General features: G+C 35.1%; 1 protein-coding gene across 9 annotated transcripts in view; it reads left to right on the forward strand.

The window, feature by feature from the left end:
* Positions 1–18,776, forward strand: part of DOCK7 (dedicator of cytokinesis 7) — a 246,694-nt gene that overhangs the window by 200,928 nt on the left and 26,990 nt on the right. For 5 of the 9 annotated variants that reach the window (XM_055235422.2, XM_055235424.2, XM_055235417.2 and 2 more), the window contains 6 exons: positions 8,362–8,520; positions 9,173–9,273; positions 10,354–10,546; positions 11,968–12,111; positions 15,858–15,989; positions 17,501–17,515. In XM_055235422.2, coding sequence (XP_055091397.1) covers positions 8,362–8,520; positions 9,173–9,273; positions 10,354–10,546; positions 11,968–12,111; positions 15,858–15,989; positions 17,501–17,515 — 744 coding nt within the window. The remainder of the gene's footprint in view (positions 1–8,361; positions 8,521–9,172; positions 9,274–10,353; positions 10,547–11,967; positions 12,112–15,857; positions 15,990–17,500; positions 17,516–18,776) is intronic. The other 4 variants (XM_055235423.2, XM_055235425.2, XM_055235418.2 and 1 more) reach the window with 1 other exon arrangement.

Genomic DNA, 18,776 nt, shown 5'->3' on the forward strand with positions numbered 1-18,776 from the left:
TTTCAGAATATTGAGTAAACATACACTAGACAAATACACCTTATTAATTACATTATTCTGTCTCTCCATATCCTTGTTTTTGTTCCGCTTGGAGAAGTAAATTAAAGCCTATAACTGTGTTTGTCTGTTTCTCCTTTAGCTTTTATTTGGTGTACTAATACTTATAACTACTATATCTTCTTAAGAGTTTTTCTCCTTTGGAATTTAAAAGAACTCATCTTGGTTTTATTTAAAACCTTTATTCTATTTTATTTTTTGGCCTGAATTTCATCTCTTATGGTATTAAGATTTTGACCTCTACTTTCTTTTTAATTTGAACTTACTTTAATTGCCTTTGCCTGTTCTTTAATTTTCACTTTATTTTAGATGTGCCTCTCATATACAACATAAAAGTTGAGTTTTGCTTTGTGATCCAACCTCTAATTGAATTAAACGTTTCATACTTGTTATTATATTACATATGTCCTGGAATTCTATTTTATTATTTTGTTATGCCTTTCCCTCTTGCCTCCCCTTTAAAAAAAATTGTGTTGGTTGTTTTCATCTTACACTATATGGTTTGTTTACCTTGTTTTGGGGATGTAGTGTTTATCATATTTAGCAAAATTTCTGGTTTTGCTCTAATGGTTGCCTTTATAGTTATGTAATACCCCTAGTACTCTATTTCTTTAGATCATGCATTCTCAGACAGGGCAGTAATTACCACCAAGGGAGTGAAAACTGGTTTTTGTGGAGGATGAGAAAAATCTTAGCTTATGGTCCTCCAAAGCTCAACACTACCCAACAACATGGCATTCCTTAGTATTTCTCTCATTGGTCTTATTGGATATCACATGAGCAGCATTGACATTAAGTTCATGGAAGATAAACAAAAAACAACATGTATGCGAAATTGGGCTTATAAAACTGGAGAATAGATGACTGTGATTGGGAGACTTTTAATCAATTGCTTGATCTCAGTCATATGGCAAGAGGTCGCTTCCATTGGCTGCCTTGTGGATATTGTTTATGTTTGGTTCTCAGTGCATTCGTGTGTGACTTGGGCTTTGAAAATTAAGCCCAAGAAAAAACTTTCCAATTTATTACTTCATTCTACAAAAGTTATTCAACCCATTTTTAATCATGTCATTTGCTGAAAATAAAAAAGTCAACAATATATGAATGAGTATCTAGTAGCCAGAACTTATTTCCTTCTATCAAGCAAATAGTGAAAGTTCACTGAAATAATTTTTAAGAAATTAATTTTTAATTCCTTTCTTTTGCTGGATAAATAGCAGTTTTGAATGGTTTAAAAAATTGATTACATTGCTGCTTTTGTTTTGTAGTTATATAAGTTGCTAATTTATTTGTGTAATTTTATACATTATAGTTTATTTAAGCTAAAAGATTATATTAAAAGTTTTTCAGAAAACCAGCCTATAAACATAAGCTAAATGTAAATCATTTTCAGATTTTTAACTTAAAATTTTTATCTAGTCATTCATAACTTTGCATCAAGTAAAAAGAGTAAGCTTTATATTTACTTTCTTATGTGTATATAAATCCAGAAATACATAGAGTGCATAAACGGATGTATATATCTCTGATATTAAAATATCATAGGGATGTAATTAGAAAAAATGTTCAAAAAGATTTATTAGGGGGACAATAATGAAAAAAAATCGAGAAACTCTACTTGAGACAAGTATCTATTAACTCCCTTTAATGAACAGTGATAAAATTGCTGATTTTCTTTTCTGTCCTCCACCCTATCATTCTTTGTACCTCAGTATTTCAAAAAAGTATCTTTTTTACTGTTTACATTTGTATTGCTGAGTCTGCATGTACTTCATTTGATTTAATTGCCACCTTCAAATAATGTTATTTGTTTTATGTCTACTGTAGTTAGGTACTTCTTTCCATCTCCTTTCTTACCCTCCTAGTGTTTTTCTTAGCTGTAACATTTCAGTCTTAGTTCGTAGTCTTAGTTGTAAAATGAAATATTGCTTACCACCAGTTTTTTGGGGCTGTAATTATCTTTTATTTAGCTAAATATTGTTCTCATCAAGGTTCTTAGGAGTAATATTCTCCAAGTGTCTTTTTGTTTGTTTTAGTAGAGACAGAAACTCACTTTGTTGCCCAGTCTGGTCTTGAACTCGTAGGCTCAGGCAGTCCTCCCTGCATGGCCTTCCAAAGTGCTGGGACTGCAGGTGTGAGCCACCTCGCCCTGCCCACCCCACTCACCCCCCCACCTTTTAAAAATAGAGACGGCGTTTCCTCCCCTCACCCAGGCTAGACTGCAGTGGCATCATGGTACTTCACTGTAGTCCAGAACTCCTGGGCTCAAGCTGTCCTCCCACCTTGTCCACCCAGAGTGTTGTGATTACAGGCAGTAACCATTGCACCCGGCCAGTTTTCCAAGTTCTTGATTGTTTAAAGTTGTCTGTACTTGTAGGACAGCAAGGGTGGTTATGAAATCTTTGCCTTATACTTTGAATAATAATAAGCACAAGAAAAATCAGCAAAACTTACCAGATAAAGAAAACCTCATAGAAAAAAAAAGCTACTTCAAGCTACCAATGACTTTCTTCACGGAATTGGAAAAAACGACTTTAAAGTTCATATGGAACCAAAAAAGAGCCTGCATCGCCAAGTCAATCCTAAGCCAAAAGAACAAAGCTGGAGGCATCACGCTACCTGACTTCAAACTATACTACAAGGCTACAGTAACCAAAACAGCATGGTACTGGTACCACAACAGAGACATAGATCAATGGAACAGAACAGAGCCCTCAGAAATAATGCCACATATCTACAACTATCTGATCTTCGACAAACTTGACAAAAACAAGAAATGGGGAAAGGATTCCCTATTTAATAAATGGTGCTGGGAAAACTGGCTAGCCATATGGAGAAAGCTGAAACTGGATCCCTTCCTTACACCTTATACAAAAATTAATTCAAGATGGATTAAAGACTTAAATGTTAGACCTAAAACCATTAAAACCCTAGAAGAAAACCTAAGCAATACCATTCAGGACATAGGCGTGGGCAAGGACTTCATGTCTAAAACACCAAAAGCAATGGCAACAAAAGCCAAAATTGACAAATGGGATCTAATTAAACTAAAGAGCTTCTGCACAGCAAAAGAAACTACCACCAGAGTGAACAGGCAACCTACACAATGGGAGAAAATTTTTGCAACCTACTCATCTGACAAAGGGCTAATATCCAGAATCTACAACGAACTCAAACAAATTTACAAGAAAAAAACAAACAACTCCATCAAAAAGTGGGCAAAGGACATGAACAGACACTTCTCAAAAGAAGACATTTATGCAGCCAAAAAACACATGAAAAAATGCTCATCATCACTGGCCATCAGAAAAATGCAAATCAAAACCACAGTGAGATACCATCTCACACCAGTTAGAATGGCCATCATTAAAAAGTCAGGAAACAACAGGTGCTGGAGAGGATGTGGAGAAATAGGAACACTTTTACACTGTTGGTGGGACTGTAAACTAGTTCAACCATTGTGGAAGTCAGTGTGGCGATTCCTCAGGGATCTCGAACTAGAAATACCATTTGACCCAGCCATCCCATTACTGGGTATATACCCAAAGGACTATAAATCATGCTGCTATAAAGACACATGCACACGTATGTTTATTGCGGCACTATTCACAATAGCAAAGAGTTGGAACCAACCCAAATGTCCAACAACGATAGACTGGATTAAGAAAATGTGGCACATATACACCATGGAATACTATGCAGCCATAAAAAATGATGAGTTCATGTCCTTTGTAGGGACATGGATGAAACTGGAAACCATCATTCTCAGTAAACTATCGCAAGGACAAAAAACTGAACACCTCATGTTCTCACTCATAGGTGGGAATTGAACAATGAGAACTCATGGACACAGGAAGGGGAACATCACACTCTGGGGACTGTTGTGGGGTGGGGGGAGGGGGGAGGGACAGCATTAGGAGATATACCTAATGCTAAATGACGAGTTAATGGGTGCAGCAAAACAACATGGCACATGGATACATATGTATCAAACCTGCACATTGTGCACATATACTCTAAAACCTAAAGTATAATAATAAAAAAAAAGAAAAAAGGGTACTTGAGTACCATTGTCTTCTGACATTAAATATTGTTGTAGATATATTGAAAGGTATTTTTCTCCATTTTAAATAACGTTTTTTCCCCCAGCTGCTCATGAGATTTTCTTTATATTTACAATTAAATGACTTTTCTAGAATATTTGTCTTAGTATTGACTGATTTGTGTTGTTTCTCAGGCACGTAATGTGTACTTTTAGTTCATTTATTTCAGAAAATTTTCTTGAATATAAAATTAAATGCTTGTTTTGTTCCTGTGTTTGGGGTTTCTGTGCTGGGTATCATTATACATATGTTGGATCTTTTACTTTACCTATCATTTTGTCTTCTCCTTTTTAACACTTTTAAAATTTTATCTTCATTTCTGTTTTTTTCTTACTTTTCCAAGTAAAAAAAATTTCTTTTGCCAGCTCACATGTAATTGATTATATGTTATTGTTTTCTGATTTTTGCCGTCTTTCCTTGAGTTCTTGTATTTCTGCCTTTTTTATTCTAAAGATAATGTCTTCATAAATTTTGTATAATTTAAATCAAAATATTTCGTTAGAATTTTCATCTGTTTTATGACATCATTTGTCTATTAAGTATTCTTTATCTAGTGAGTTTCGCTGCTCTTCCTTACCTTTTTACTACTCAACATAGGATGAGCTGGGTTATCTTGGCCCAAGCATTTATAGGGAGTTCCTTCAGGAATGTGTTTTGGCTGGGATTTTGCTATTGCAGGCACATCTTGCCTAACTGCCTAAACTTTCTGGATGATCCATCTCTGTCCAATTTTACCAGATTTTTAGCTCATTTTTTTTTCGAAACAGTTTTATAACTTCAAGATGAGTTTCTTACATATATATATATATTTATTTATTTTTTAGAGACAGGATCTTGGCTGTGTTACCCAGGCTGGAGTGCAGTGGTGCAGTCATAGCTCATTGCAGCCTCAAAACTCCTGGGCTAAAGGGATCCTCCCACCTCAGCCTCCCAAGTAGCTGGGGCTGTAGGCACACACCACCATGCCATGCCTGGCTAACTTTTTTTTTTTTTGTGTAGAAACAGGATCTCTCTCTGTTGCCTGGGCTGTTCTTGAAATCCTTGCCTCAGGCAGCTCTCCTGTCTTGGCCTCCCAAAGTGCTGGAATTTCAGATGTGAGCTACTATCACACCTGGCCAAGTTTCTTACTTAGAGGAAATATTTGTTTCCCTCTTTTAGTTCTAAAATCTGTGCCCTAGGATTCCTCACTCTTTGCTTTCCTTTCCTTGCCTTATGTTGGAACAGCTTCCTAACTTAGCTTGTGTTGGCAACCTCTCATTTTTCTAATAAATGAATTATATCTGACTCCTCATTTTGATAAAGATAGTTTGTGGGGTTTTTTTTCTATTCATCTTTTATTTTTACATGAAATCCAGAAGTAGGAAATTGCTATCTTATACTGTCCTTTTTTTACTGGAAGCGAAGTCCTCTGTCTTAACCCAGAATAGAAGAATATGGTTACTTTATTGATTTTACTTTGTTTATGAAATAAAGTCTCTAAAATTTGACCACACTCAGTTTTCTTGATACATGTTTCTGTTATTTTGGAAAAGCTTTATATAAAAGAAGAAATGGCAATTTATAGTATTAGTATCAGGCAATGTTTCTAAAAAGGAATAGGTGGCTGGATGCAGTGGCTCATGCCTGTAATCCCAGCACTTTGGGAGGCCGAGGCGGGTGGATCACCTGAGGTCAGGAGTTCGAGACCAGCCTGGCCAACATGGTGAAACCTCGTCTCTACTAAAAATATAAAAATTAGCCAAGTGTGGTGGTGGGTGCCTGTAATCCCGGCTACTTGGGAGGCTGAGGCAGGAGAATTGCTTGAACCTGGAAGGCAGAGATTGTGGTGAACCAAGATCACGCCACTTCACTCCAGCCTGGGTGACAGAGTAAGACTCTGTCTCAAAAAAAAAAAAGAAATGGGTAATTTAAAACTGGCAGTGATATATATGTTTATTCAACAGATGCAGTATTATGTCTGTATATTGTACAACATAGTAAAGTATGGAACTGTGTCCTGGCTGCTTTGGTAGGCATTGGGCAGACATAGATAAAAGGACAATTTTTTTTTTTTTTCAAGTAGCTTGGCACCTAGTGGGAGAAGAGGATGAGAAAGTCATGTTCATTTAATAATAGATCAATCTAGTTCAGATGGTTTTGTGAGTGTTACATAAATTAATATTAAGTAAAACATAGCAATAGATGGCACTAAGCAAATGCTGAATAAGTACTCGGTGTTGTTAACATAATGCGAGATAAGCACAGGGTACTTCATTAGCACATAGAAAAAGAGCTTGTGATTCAGGGATGGGTTTTCAGAAAGAAGAGATGTTTGAAGTTAAGGATGAAGAATTACCCAATCAGATGGCTAAATGGATAGAGCTTTTTAGGTAAAGATAGTGACACATACATAATTAGAAAGGCATGGAGATGAAAGAAGAAAATGGGCAAACACAAAGACAATTTTTTAGCACTTTTTTTTAAATTTTGGGAGATGAGGTCTTACTCTGTTGCCCAGACTAAAGTGCAGTGGCACAGCTTTGAACTCTTTTGCTCAAGGGATCCTTCCACCTCAGCCTCCCAAGTAGCTGGGACTACACACATGTACCACTACATCTAGCTAATTTAAAAAAAAAAAAAAATTCGTAGACATGCCAGTCACAAACTTTGGGCCTCAGTGAACCTCCTGTCTTGGCCTCCCAAACTGCTGGGATTACAGATGTAAGCCACCATGCCCAGCCCTTTTTTTTTAAAGCACTTTTTGATGGTTACGGCTGGAAGAAAGAGTAAGAGATAAAGGTGTAATTGAAAAGGCCTAGCCAACTATAAATTATTTTATCACTATACTCTCAGTGCCTACTATGTAGTGTGACATATTTACTGAGTTGAATTCTTGAATTTTATCCTCAAAACTTTGGACAGCTGCCTTAGGAGCATTTTAAGGAGAGGAGGAACATGTTCAGATTTGCATTTTACAAAAAGTTCCCTGGTGCTAGGTCAAGGTTAGACTGAGAGATATGAAAGAAAAAGGCGTGGAGATTGATTAGGAGGTTATTACAGTAATCCAAATAAGAAATGGTGAGGGTATAAAATAAAGCAAAGCCATTTGGAATGGAGAAAGGATATATTGGAACACATTAGGAGATGGTGTGGATTTGGATTTATGGTGTGAAAAATGAGAGGGGAGAATGAGTAGGTGGCGACCCCTAAATTTTTGGCATGACTACAAGAATAGTATCACTTTTTTAGATAATCAATAGGGAGAGAAGGTATTTTAGACATGTTGATTTTGTGGTATCTATGAGACATCCAGATGGTGCTATCTCGTAAAATATAATAGCCTGGAGTTCTACAGACAAATATCAGCTGGAGACAGAAACTTGTATATACTGGTTGAAGCAAAGACATGGATGAGGCGCTTTAGAGTATGTTAAGTAAGAAAAGGTTTTTGACAGAATCTTTGGGAATAGTGGTATTTAGGAAGAACAACCAAGGAATAAAATAGAAAGAGTCACAAAAGAATAGGAAGACCAGGATAAAGCGGTGCCACTGAAGATAAGGTAGAAGATTTTCAAGGAGAAAGTATTTTAAATATACAAAGATGTGAAGTAGAATATTGACCAAAAAATATTGGATTTGACAATTGATATATTATCACCAATAATCTCTTAAGAGTGATTTCATGGTAGAAAATGGTGGAGCAGAAATGAATTTACACTAAAAAAAGGAAGAATGTAAGTTATAAACTGTTAAAAGCATCACTCCAAAAGATTCTACCTTACATTACTTTATGCATGATGTCTGTTGAATTACTTTCATCATAGTATGGATGTCATGAAATGGACTAGAATTTAAATACTCCATCTACCATTTAAGAATTTTATATTGTCAGTCAAGCTATTTAACCTCATCTGTAAAATGTTATATTAATAACATATGCCCATAATAAATAAATGTAAAGACATAAGCAGAATTTCTAATTCAACCCTTAACACATGACTTCTTAAAATCCTGTTTTGTAGCACATTATTCGCAACAAAATTCTAAGTTTTACAACCTTTCTAAAATAAGATTTTGATACGCATATTTTATTACTTTAAAAAATATTTTGCTTAGAATGGTATTTTTTCACTAAATATACTTTTCTTTTAGCAAGGAAAAATAGCAGACTTTTTAAAGCTTTTCCATATTAAGTATTGACCAGACAATTTCTCTGTTACAGAACTTTGCCAGGGTTAAAATGCAGGTAACAATGTCACTATCCTCCTTGGTGGGCACATCTCAGAATTTTAATGAAGAATTCTTAAGACGTTCTCTAAAGACTATATTGACATATGCTGAAGAAGATCTGGAATTGAGGGAAACAACATTTCCTGATCAGGTCAGAAATGCTACTTTCTAGATCATTAATTGAAATAGGCTTGTTAAATAGGCACTTTCCAAATTGTTAAATCAAAAGTTGGTTTTTGCTGGAGGATCATTTATTTCATTTTCAATCCACACATCATGTGCCATAGATAGAACTGAATCTCTTTGTTTTATTAAGCTACCCTTCTTTTTGGAAATAATTAATTCTGTGGTGTTTAATTCTGTGCACTTAAGTAGAACAGCAGACTTGGACAGTACGGACAAAGCTTTATGACGAAACGTTCCTACTTATTAATCAAACAATAATATGCCTTAAAAACTAAAGTTTCTACAAACTACCTTTTAGTAAGATCAGAAATATAGGAGAGAATTTTCCTTTTGTATTCTCGTATTTCCCATATCCCTCTGTTTTATTTCTACTTACAGTTCTGCTTATTTCCAGGTGAAAGAACAAAAATATACATAGTCTGCTGAGGAATTTATATAAAGTTTACTACCCTTCACTTACCATATCCCCACATACCTATACTGTACAGAATCGTATCAATATCCTACAACTTGTTTTGAAATCTTTAGATATTTATCTGAAATATCTCTGAAACTAATTTGGTGATTATGGATGAATGACAATTCAAGAATGTTTTTCATATAATTCTCTGCTGCAGGTCCAGGATCTGGTTTTCAATCTCCATATGATTCTTTCTGATACTGTGAAAATGAAGGAACACCAGGAGGATCCTGAAATGTTGATTGATCTAATGTACAGGTAGCATTTATTTGATTCATTTATGCTTTGTATAAGGGACTTAGTAAGACATACAGTAAGCGTTAGATGAAAAAAATAAACACACAGAAAGGATTTGTGATTTTTCTTTATTTACATTCTTTATTGTTTTTATTTTTATTTTTTACTTTTTTGTAGAGATGGGGTTTCACCGTATTGCCCAGGCTGGTCTTGAACTCCTGGGCTCAAGAGATCCAACTGTCTTGGCCTCCCAAAGTTCTGGGATTACAGACATGAGCCACCCCACCTGGCCTTGAGTGATTTTTCTAATGGTAGATTGAAAGTCCAAATGCACTTTTTCCAGGCGGCATCTTTGGATCTTCTGTGTCTCTTCTTTTAAGAACAATGCAAATGTACTTATTGATTATCAAAAAGAAGAGGATTTTTTAAAATATTCATAACACACATTTAACACCTTGGTGTCCTGGGCCCCAGAGTTCCTTTGAAGGCCCATACCAATATTTTCAATGTAAAACTCAGTCTTTTCAGAAGAAAATACAGTATATGAATGTTTTACCATAACATTAATTACCTGATTTTCAATACAGTTATGACTAAACAATGATATTTCTAAGGGCACATTTTGAAAAGTCCATAATTCGTATTGTATTAACACCTTAATAGATACAATAGTAAAACTTAAGCATTTTTCTCTGTCATATGACCCTCTGTTCCTACAGTTTTAGGGTTCATTAAAAGCACAAATAAAACAATTTAATCTCTTTGAAATAAAGTAATAAAAGTTTTCTTTTTCCCTTGCGTATAAAACTTCTCTATGTTTCTGTAATGAACACATAAATTTCCATACTTTTTCCCTTAACTGGTTATTTCCTTAAAAGTCAGATTTTAATATGGCGTATTTCCCCCCCACTGATATTATGCATTCCATAGGCCACAGTTATTTCTCTAAGCCTGCATAGCGACATTTTCATACTACTTTAAAACTAAGTAGGTTGTGCACAGTATCAGAAACCTTTCTAGGTAAACTCTGAGCGAGCTATCTAAACTCCCTCCCAGCTTGGGAAGCATATACTAATGGAGAAGAATTTCTGTTCTAATTAGAATTGCCAAGGGTTACCAGACCTCTCCAGACCTGCGATTGACCTGGTTGCAGAACATGGCTGGCAAGCACTCAGAACGAAGCAATCATGCTGAAGCTGCACAGTGTCTAGTCCACTCAGCAGCACTTGTTGCTGAATACTTGAGCATGCTGGAGGACCGGAAATATCTTCCTGTGGGATGTGTAACATTTCAGGTAGGAATCTTCCAGATGTACATTAAATCAAGGTATGTCTTTTTTTTTATTTTAACTTTTTCTCACTGGTATTTAGATTTTTTTAGTTTGTAAGGAAGGCTTAAAGATTTAAGCCAATGCTTCACAAGGTAAATTAACATTTCACTGTGATTGTCATTAATACATTTTTCTGGAGTACTTCTTGTTGATTCTCTTTCCACAGTTTCTTACCTCTGAATTATCAGCACTATGCTTATTTATTCTCTTTGTCTTTACTGCCTTGTAATCTGTTACATACTTTAACGTCTGTGGAAATGTATTACTGAGAATCAGAATTCAGTAGAAATTCTTAATTGGCTTTTACTTCACATAGCAGATATACCAACATTCTCTATTCCTTACATAAAATATTAGTATATTTTATGACTAATACCATGACTCACAGATGAGTTTGCCCTCTAGTAGGGTACATAGTTCTGACCCACTAGTTGAATTCTTTGCTTACCAAGAGTCAGTTATGCTTTGCTTTTCTTCATAACCTGTTAATGGTAGGTTTGAGATATTATAAAATTTAGTTAAATGTTATATATCTTCTGATGAAATCAGAATGCAAAAAGAAAGTTATCGTTTCTCTGAAAACAAAGTTGAATGTTTTACAAAGACTCAGGAAAGGTGAATCTCCAAAACAATTGCTGTTGAATTAACTGTGGGCCAGACAAATAGATTGGGAGAGGGGAAACTCCTAAAATTCTAGAATAATTTGATAATCTTTTAAGTTTTCACTCAAAGGAAACCAAAACTTGAAATCTTTAAAAAGAATGTTGCCTTATGGGTATTTACCCAAAAGAGATTCCGTGGAAATCTGATCTGGAAACCCATACACACAAAGAAAAGGCCTTAGATCTACTTCAGAAGTTGATAAATGAGTGTACAGCTACTGTAAATGTTTAGGTTAAAATAAAATAAGGCATGTACGTATCATTTCTTTTTTAGAAATAATGGCTGATTCCAATCTCATTGAATAAGAAGGCTTTTATTATACCTGACTTTTTTCGTTAACTCCGTGTACATTAGATAAGAGACCATTTTTGTACCCTTTTTCCTTTACAGAGAGTTTTGAAAAGATCAATTAAATAAGAAAGACTATTGACGTCTCCTTAGATGTCTTACGTTATTTTACAATTTCCTTTAGCCCATAATTTTTCTTAATTTTCTTTCATACAACTTTTTATTAAGAGAAAAGTTATCTAGCAATGGTGTTTTCATTTTATTATCATCTTCAAAATACAGAAAGTTTTTAGAGATTCATCTTTTACCTTTATATCACTCTCCTTTTTTTAACCTAACCTGATAGTTACAGTTCATCTTCAGTTATTTCTTTTTATACATTTTTATGCTAGAAAATTCTGTTTCAAAAACCTTTTCAATGTATTTTTCCCTAGAATATTTCATCTAATGTTTTAGAAGAATCTGCGGTCTCAGATGATGTGGTATCTCCAGATGAAGAAGGTATCTGCTCTGGAAAATACTTTACTGAATCAGGACTTGTGGGATTACTGGAACAAGCAGCTGCTTCTTTCTCTATGGTAGATGACTCTTGTTAATTCTTTTTCCACAGTTTCATACCTCGAATTATCAATGACATGTGTATTTATTCTCTCTGGCTTACGACCCTACTTTTCTTTAAAGATAATTTATTCTGGACCGGGTATGGTGGCTCATGCCTGTAATCCCAGCACTTTGGGAGGCCAAGACGGGAGGATTGCTTGAATCCAGGAGTTCAAGACCAGCATAGTGAGATACCATCTCTACAAAAAATTAAAAATTCACCAGGCATGGTGGCTCATGCCTGTGGTCCCAGCTGTTTGAGAGGCTGAGGTGGAAGGATTGCTTGAGCCCAAGAGGTTGAGGCTGCAGTGAGCCATGATCATGCTGCTGCACTCCAGCCTGGACAACAGAGTAAAACCCTGTCTCCAAAAAAAAAAAAAAAAATTGTTTTTTATTTCAAGTCCCCGAAAAACTATCTAGGAACAGATTTTCTTTCTAGATTCATTATTGGCTTACTCCTTTTCATCTTAATAATCTGTCACTTCCCCCAGTGTTCCAGTGGTTTGGCTCACTGCAGCCTCAAACTCCTGGGCTCAAGGGATCCTCCCACCTCAGCCTCCTGAGTAGCTGGGAATACAGGGGCACACCATCACACCTGGCTAATTGTTTTATTTTTTGTAGGGATGGGGTTTCACTTTGTTGCCCAAGATAGTCTCAAACTCCTGACCTCAAGTTATATTCCCCTCATCAGCCTCCCAAAGTGTTAGGATTACAGGCATGAGCCACTGTGCCCAGCCCCACCAGTGTTTTTCATTTGCTTGTTTATGAACCAGCATGTGATTTGTAGCAGATATTTTTTGGTTCATAAAACTGTTACTGCCAAACGTTTTCTAAAACCTTTAAGTTAAAAAACATAGCAAAACAAAACAGAAAGTCTCTGAGTGACATAAGTTCCTAGTTAGTAGACTGACAGGGCTCTATAAATAGATCTTGTCTATTGGATGAAATGGAGAATCTTCTTTCCAGTATGATGGGCATTGCCCTGGTGTCCAAGAAAGTATGACCACTCATTCCATTGGTTGCATAGTAATCCTCATTAGGTAGTTATTGGAGGCCTGGACCTTACTCTTTAGTTTTATGAACTGCATCCTGAATCCTTTACCTGACTATGCTATCATGCTGTAACCCCATCTTGTTCCCTTCCATCCGTATGTGAAGAATTAAAGCAGTCAGATGAAACCTAGATGGGATGTTTATTGGAGAAAGAAAAGATAGTTAGCTGAATTCATGCTTACCTTCTTAAACCATGTTGATAGGGTCACTTACTTCCTCTGACTTTTCTGCTAAATGTTTAGTGTACCAGCACCAAGGTTTAGGACACACTGAGGTTCATGTTAGGGTAAGAGAGAAGCTTGAGGTAATATGCAGTGCTGCCCTCTTTCCCCATTTCTACTGCTGTTGGGAATTGATTTTGTTCTTCACCAGGCCTTATCCCTATCCTGCAATATTAATTGATAAAGGGTAGATTTAGAAGGCATACTGCCAAAGTTCAAATCCTGGCTCTGCCATTTAGTAGTTGTCTTACTTCAGGCACAAATTATTTAACCTGTTGGTGCCTCACTTTTCTTATCTATTAAATACATCTAGTAATAGTAATAGACTATTAGTAATATTACTAATATTACTATTAGTAATAGTAATAGTACCTATTTTACTATTAAAATAGTAATAGTACTGATTACTATTAGTAATAGTAATAGTACCGATTACTATTAGTAATAGTAATAGTACCTACCTCATAGGAATGTTTTTAGAATTAAATAAATTCATGTATTTAAAGTGCTTATCACAGTGCCTGGTTCCAAGTAAGTACTAGTGTGTTTACTGTTACCATCATTTTCATCATTATTGGCAATTGTGAGACTCTTAAGAGTGTTTTTGCAGAGTTAAAATATTAGGTGTCGATCCTCTTTTAAAATGTTTGCCTCTAAGGACCTTGACCATTCCAATTCCATCCCTACACTTGTCTAAGCTAGCGGGGGAAAGGTTTTTTTGCTGTTGGTGTAATGTTTTAATTAACATAACTGTGTGTTTGTATGTGTGTGATTTTAATAATTCACAGTAGTGCATTTAGATTGGGGGACAGTAACCTATATTATTAAAATTCTTTTGCAGTTGTATACAATTGTAAATTTTATTCTTTTTCAATTAATCTGATTTTAGTTAAAATAATTACCGGGGTATTTTAGTTACACTAAACATGTTTCAGTAGTACAACTACATTATTGTTTAAATATACTCCTACGAACTTACTGGGAAATACAAGGACCATGTGTTTTTCTTTGGGAAAATATGTTTGCTGATCTGTGAAGCGATGAGGACTCAGTGGCTTTTGGAAAACATCTCTCTCTTCTCTTACTACAGCACCAATCCATTATTAAAGATAAAGGCTGGGTCAAGCCCAGTGCCTCACACCTGTCATTCCGGTGCTTTGGGAGGTTGCATAGTAATCCTAGGATTACTGTGCAAGGTGGGAGGATTGCTTGAGGCCAGGAGTTTGAAACCAGCCCGCTCAATGTAACAAGACGCTCATCTCTACAAAAAATGAAAAAATTAGCTGGGCATGGTGGTGAGCACCTGTAGTCCTAGCTACTTAGGAGGCTGGGGTGGGAGGATTGCTTGAGACCAGGAGTTCAAGGCTGTAGTGAGCTATGATCACACCACTGCACTCCAACCTAAACAAGAGAACAAGACCCTGTCTCTTATTATTTAAAAAAAAAAAAAAAAAAAGGATAAGGGATAGAAGACCAATACAAACACATCTTGTCTCTCACTCTGATGATGTGATTATAACCATAGCAACCACTGGCCAACTAGCCCACAGTGGAAGGAAATCTGGTGGCTCAGAACTTTCTATGCTTTGTTAAAGATTTGTGATTTTTCCATAGGAGATTTACAATAGGAGATTGCCTTCGTCAGCTTAATATTTTGGAAAAGTAAATGATTTTTATGTCCCAGGAGGCCATTATAGGAGAATTGGGTATCTGTGACCAGTGTAATATTAAATTTCTTTTTCTTCTGCTCAGAATTAGTTTTTGCAAAAGATTATAAGCATAGATAAGTATACATACACACATTAACCTTAGTGAAGTAATTATTGGGCAGATAAAAGGAAAATGCCCAATTCAAATTGTAGAAATATAAATATGCACATATGTGTATGTATATATATTAATATACACACACACATACACATATCTCCATACATACCCATTTATCCAGAGGAGAAGATACATTGGAAAATTCTTTTATTAAGCCTTAATACAGTTAAAAATTAGTAGTATTTGTTTTTATTTCCTATTGGAAAAACTTCAGTGGTACTATTATTTATTTTTTTTTCCCAAGAGGGAGTCTCCCTCTGTTGCCCAGGCTGGAGTGCAGTGGCGCGGTCTCGGCTCACTTCACGCTCTGCCTCCCAGGTTCACGCCATTCTCCTGCCTCAGCCTCCCAAGTAGCTGGGACTACAGGCGCCCTCCACCACGCCGGGCCAATTTTTTGTATTTTTAGTAGAGACAGGGTTTCACCGTGCTATCCAGGGTGGTCTTGATCTCCTGACATCGTGATCCACCTGCCTCAGCCTCCCAAAGTGCTGGGATTACAGGCATGAGCCACTGCGTCCGGCCTCAGTGTATTATCTTAATAGAAATATTGCGAATTCATATAATTACTTTACTTTCTTATTGATGTAAAAGAAAGCAACAACTTATAAAATTTTTTCTTATAGGCTGGCATGTATGAAGCAGTTAATGAGGTTTACAAAGTACTTATTCCTATTCATGAAGCTAATCGGGATGCAAAGAAACTATCCACAATTCATGGTAAACTTCAAGAAGCATTCAGCAAAATTGTTCATCAGGTAATGATTCCAATTTCTAGCTTCACTATAAAGGGAAAAAACTGTCTGAAAGCATTAATGTTGTTTTGCACTGATGTCAAACTGGATCCCGTGAAATGACCATTTTAATCAGACTACAAATGAGCGGTCAAAATGATAGTTCATGGCCAAAGCAAAGCTCATTAGCAATAAAAATGAATTCACCTAAAGTAAATGGTGATCATCATAAACTTTCTGCATAGCTTTTTTTTTATTTTTGAATTATTAATTAGCAAGTTAAAAATTGTGATTTTCTGTTTCACAAGGTAGATCATAGTTGTGAATCTCATTTTAAAATTGATATCTATTCCTTTGCTGTGAAAATAAAGTTTTTATATTTCAGCCTTTTAAATTAAATGATGTGAAACTTTAATAATTAAACTACTAATATTTTTAATGACTGCAACTGAACTTTATTTTTCCTAGATGTTTACATTCAATCATCCTTTGATATATTTCTAATACAAAAACATTATTTTGTGAAAATAATGAATAAAATGGTTGTCTTAATGTATATTTAATTCTAATAGTATTTAATTAATCTTTATAGTTCATTATGGAATCTACATATTATCACTAAAGTTAGAATCAAACTTAGTTTTGAAATGAAGTACATTACTAGCAGTTGATTTCTTTGAAACTAAATCCTTGGCTTCACTGAAATACTGCAAAATATCCCATCGAGTCTCCTCCTCCTCCACTTTTCTGTTCCCTTCCCCGTGCTACCCTACTGTTACCTATTGCTGCCGGTGTCAAAGGAGGTGGAGTATGACTATCCACTTTTGTATTCAGTATTAGTCCTACTTTGTTACCTGTCGGCTTGACCTCTTCTTTTTTGCAATGAATTATGCTGTTCTAAATGAACTGATTAATCTGAAAAGCCTTTGACAGTCTAAAAATAGGGCTGCTATCCTGTTAAGTCAGGATTTTATTGTCATCTATTAAAATGTTAAAGTCGCAAAATATTGATTAGGTTTCATGACCGTAACAGGTAGGTCTTTTAATAATCAGTTGTACATATACTATCACAGGAACCTCAAGCCAGTTTCTAGAGCTGTAAATTGCAAATTATAAATGTTAGGTCTGGAACATTTAGAGCTAGTCGTTTCTGAGAAACTTTTAGCTATTTGTGTTATTGGCATTTGAGCAGAGTTGCAGTTTGTATTTTAATTTATCCTGGATACTTAGTGAAGTGCAGCTCACCTTAGTTAGAGATCTCACTTAAACATGTAAATGGTACAAGCTGCTGGCTCTCTTTCCCTAAAATTTGTACTTTCTCTTAAAGTTTTTAAAAGGCAAAATTTTAGCCACTGGGTTTTGACCAAGCAATTTATGAAATTATTGCAGGTCTTAAGTAAATGAATATGCTGTTTAAAATATCCTGCTGTCTTCTATTTGTGGAGAAGAATTTATGGTATATGGTGCCTTTGGCCTTTTTTGTTCTTTTAAACAGTTTTTTTATGACTTGCCCTTTTTTACTTTTTATTATACAGAGTACTGGCTGGGAGGTAGGTAATGTTTTAGTTAGTTAAAGACACTAATAGATTGATTTTATCAGATTTCTTATGCCAATGCTTTGCCCACATGTGCTAGCTGTGGGCATTCTGTTGCTATCTGCTATCAACTGAATTCATTAACCAAAGAAATTTTGTTAAAATATTGTAAGTTATTTTAAGAAATATCTTATTATGAGGTCGTAGGCAGTGCATGGAAATCCATGTTACACTAATGAGATTCTTTGGTAAATGAGCCACTTTGTCATCACTTTAGTTTTTACCCTTTGAAGCATTTCTCTCATCAACATTTATACACAGATTTCTTTTTTTAACCATATCGTTTCACCTCATTTTACAGAGGTCGATTTATGTGTTATTGCTCAGAGGTGTAAATAAAAAATACTCTATTTCATCTGATCTCAGATGGCGTCAGTTACAAAACATACTAGTATTTTATATGCCTTTAAGAAAGGAAAAAAAAAAATCCCTGTGTATTAAACCAGGATATCCTATTAGTTGAAAGATGAATACCAACTACAAAAACATTAAAATGTGAGCAAAAAAAGTACATTTTAGAATTGATGAGATACTGTGTTAATTTGATCTTAGTCACTTCACCTTGACTATGAGCACTACTGAGGAAAGAAATTCACTTTTGTCATTTAAATTTTGTTGGGGAGAGGGATAAAGAAATTAAGAGAACTTATAATTTAATTTGACCTCATATTCTGACAGCATTTGATATATTGTTTGATAAGACTACATATGCTTCCTTTTATGTAGTAGTTAAGACTTACAAAAAGTTATATGTAAATACAATCTTACCTGAAAAAAATGCCAGGAAGAATTACCATTATTTTAAATGTTTCTGCAAAGGAATTAATTCTATAAAATATGCCCTAATTTATTTTGATGAGGTAAAGCAAGGTAGTAATAAGTCAGGTTTATTTAAAGCTAGATATATTTGTAAAGTTGTGTGCTTTGCCTCTCACTTGTTGTCAGATTTATGTTGATCGAACAGCTTAGGCTTCTCTTTTTGGGTTTGCATTGCAATCCTTGTTTTAAGACCCAAATAGAAAACCTTGGGAATAAATATTACTACTGAGTTTTCCTCCATTTCTGAAATAGTACCCACATCTTGTTTTTCTTTAGATGAAGCCAGTCCTTTTATAAATCTACCTTAATTCTCCAGATTAAATGTATATGACTGTATTAATACTCAAAATATAATCCTCATTCCTATGGCTCAGTTAAGACATACATAAAGAGACTT

The sequence above is a fragment of the Symphalangus syndactylus genome, chromosome 19, assembly GCF_028878055.3.
Source record: "Symphalangus syndactylus isolate Jambi chromosome 19, NHGRI_mSymSyn1-v2.1_pri, whole genome shotgun sequence".
Taxonomy (NCBI): domain Eukaryota; kingdom Metazoa; phylum Chordata; class Mammalia; order Primates; family Hylobatidae; genus Symphalangus; species Symphalangus syndactylus.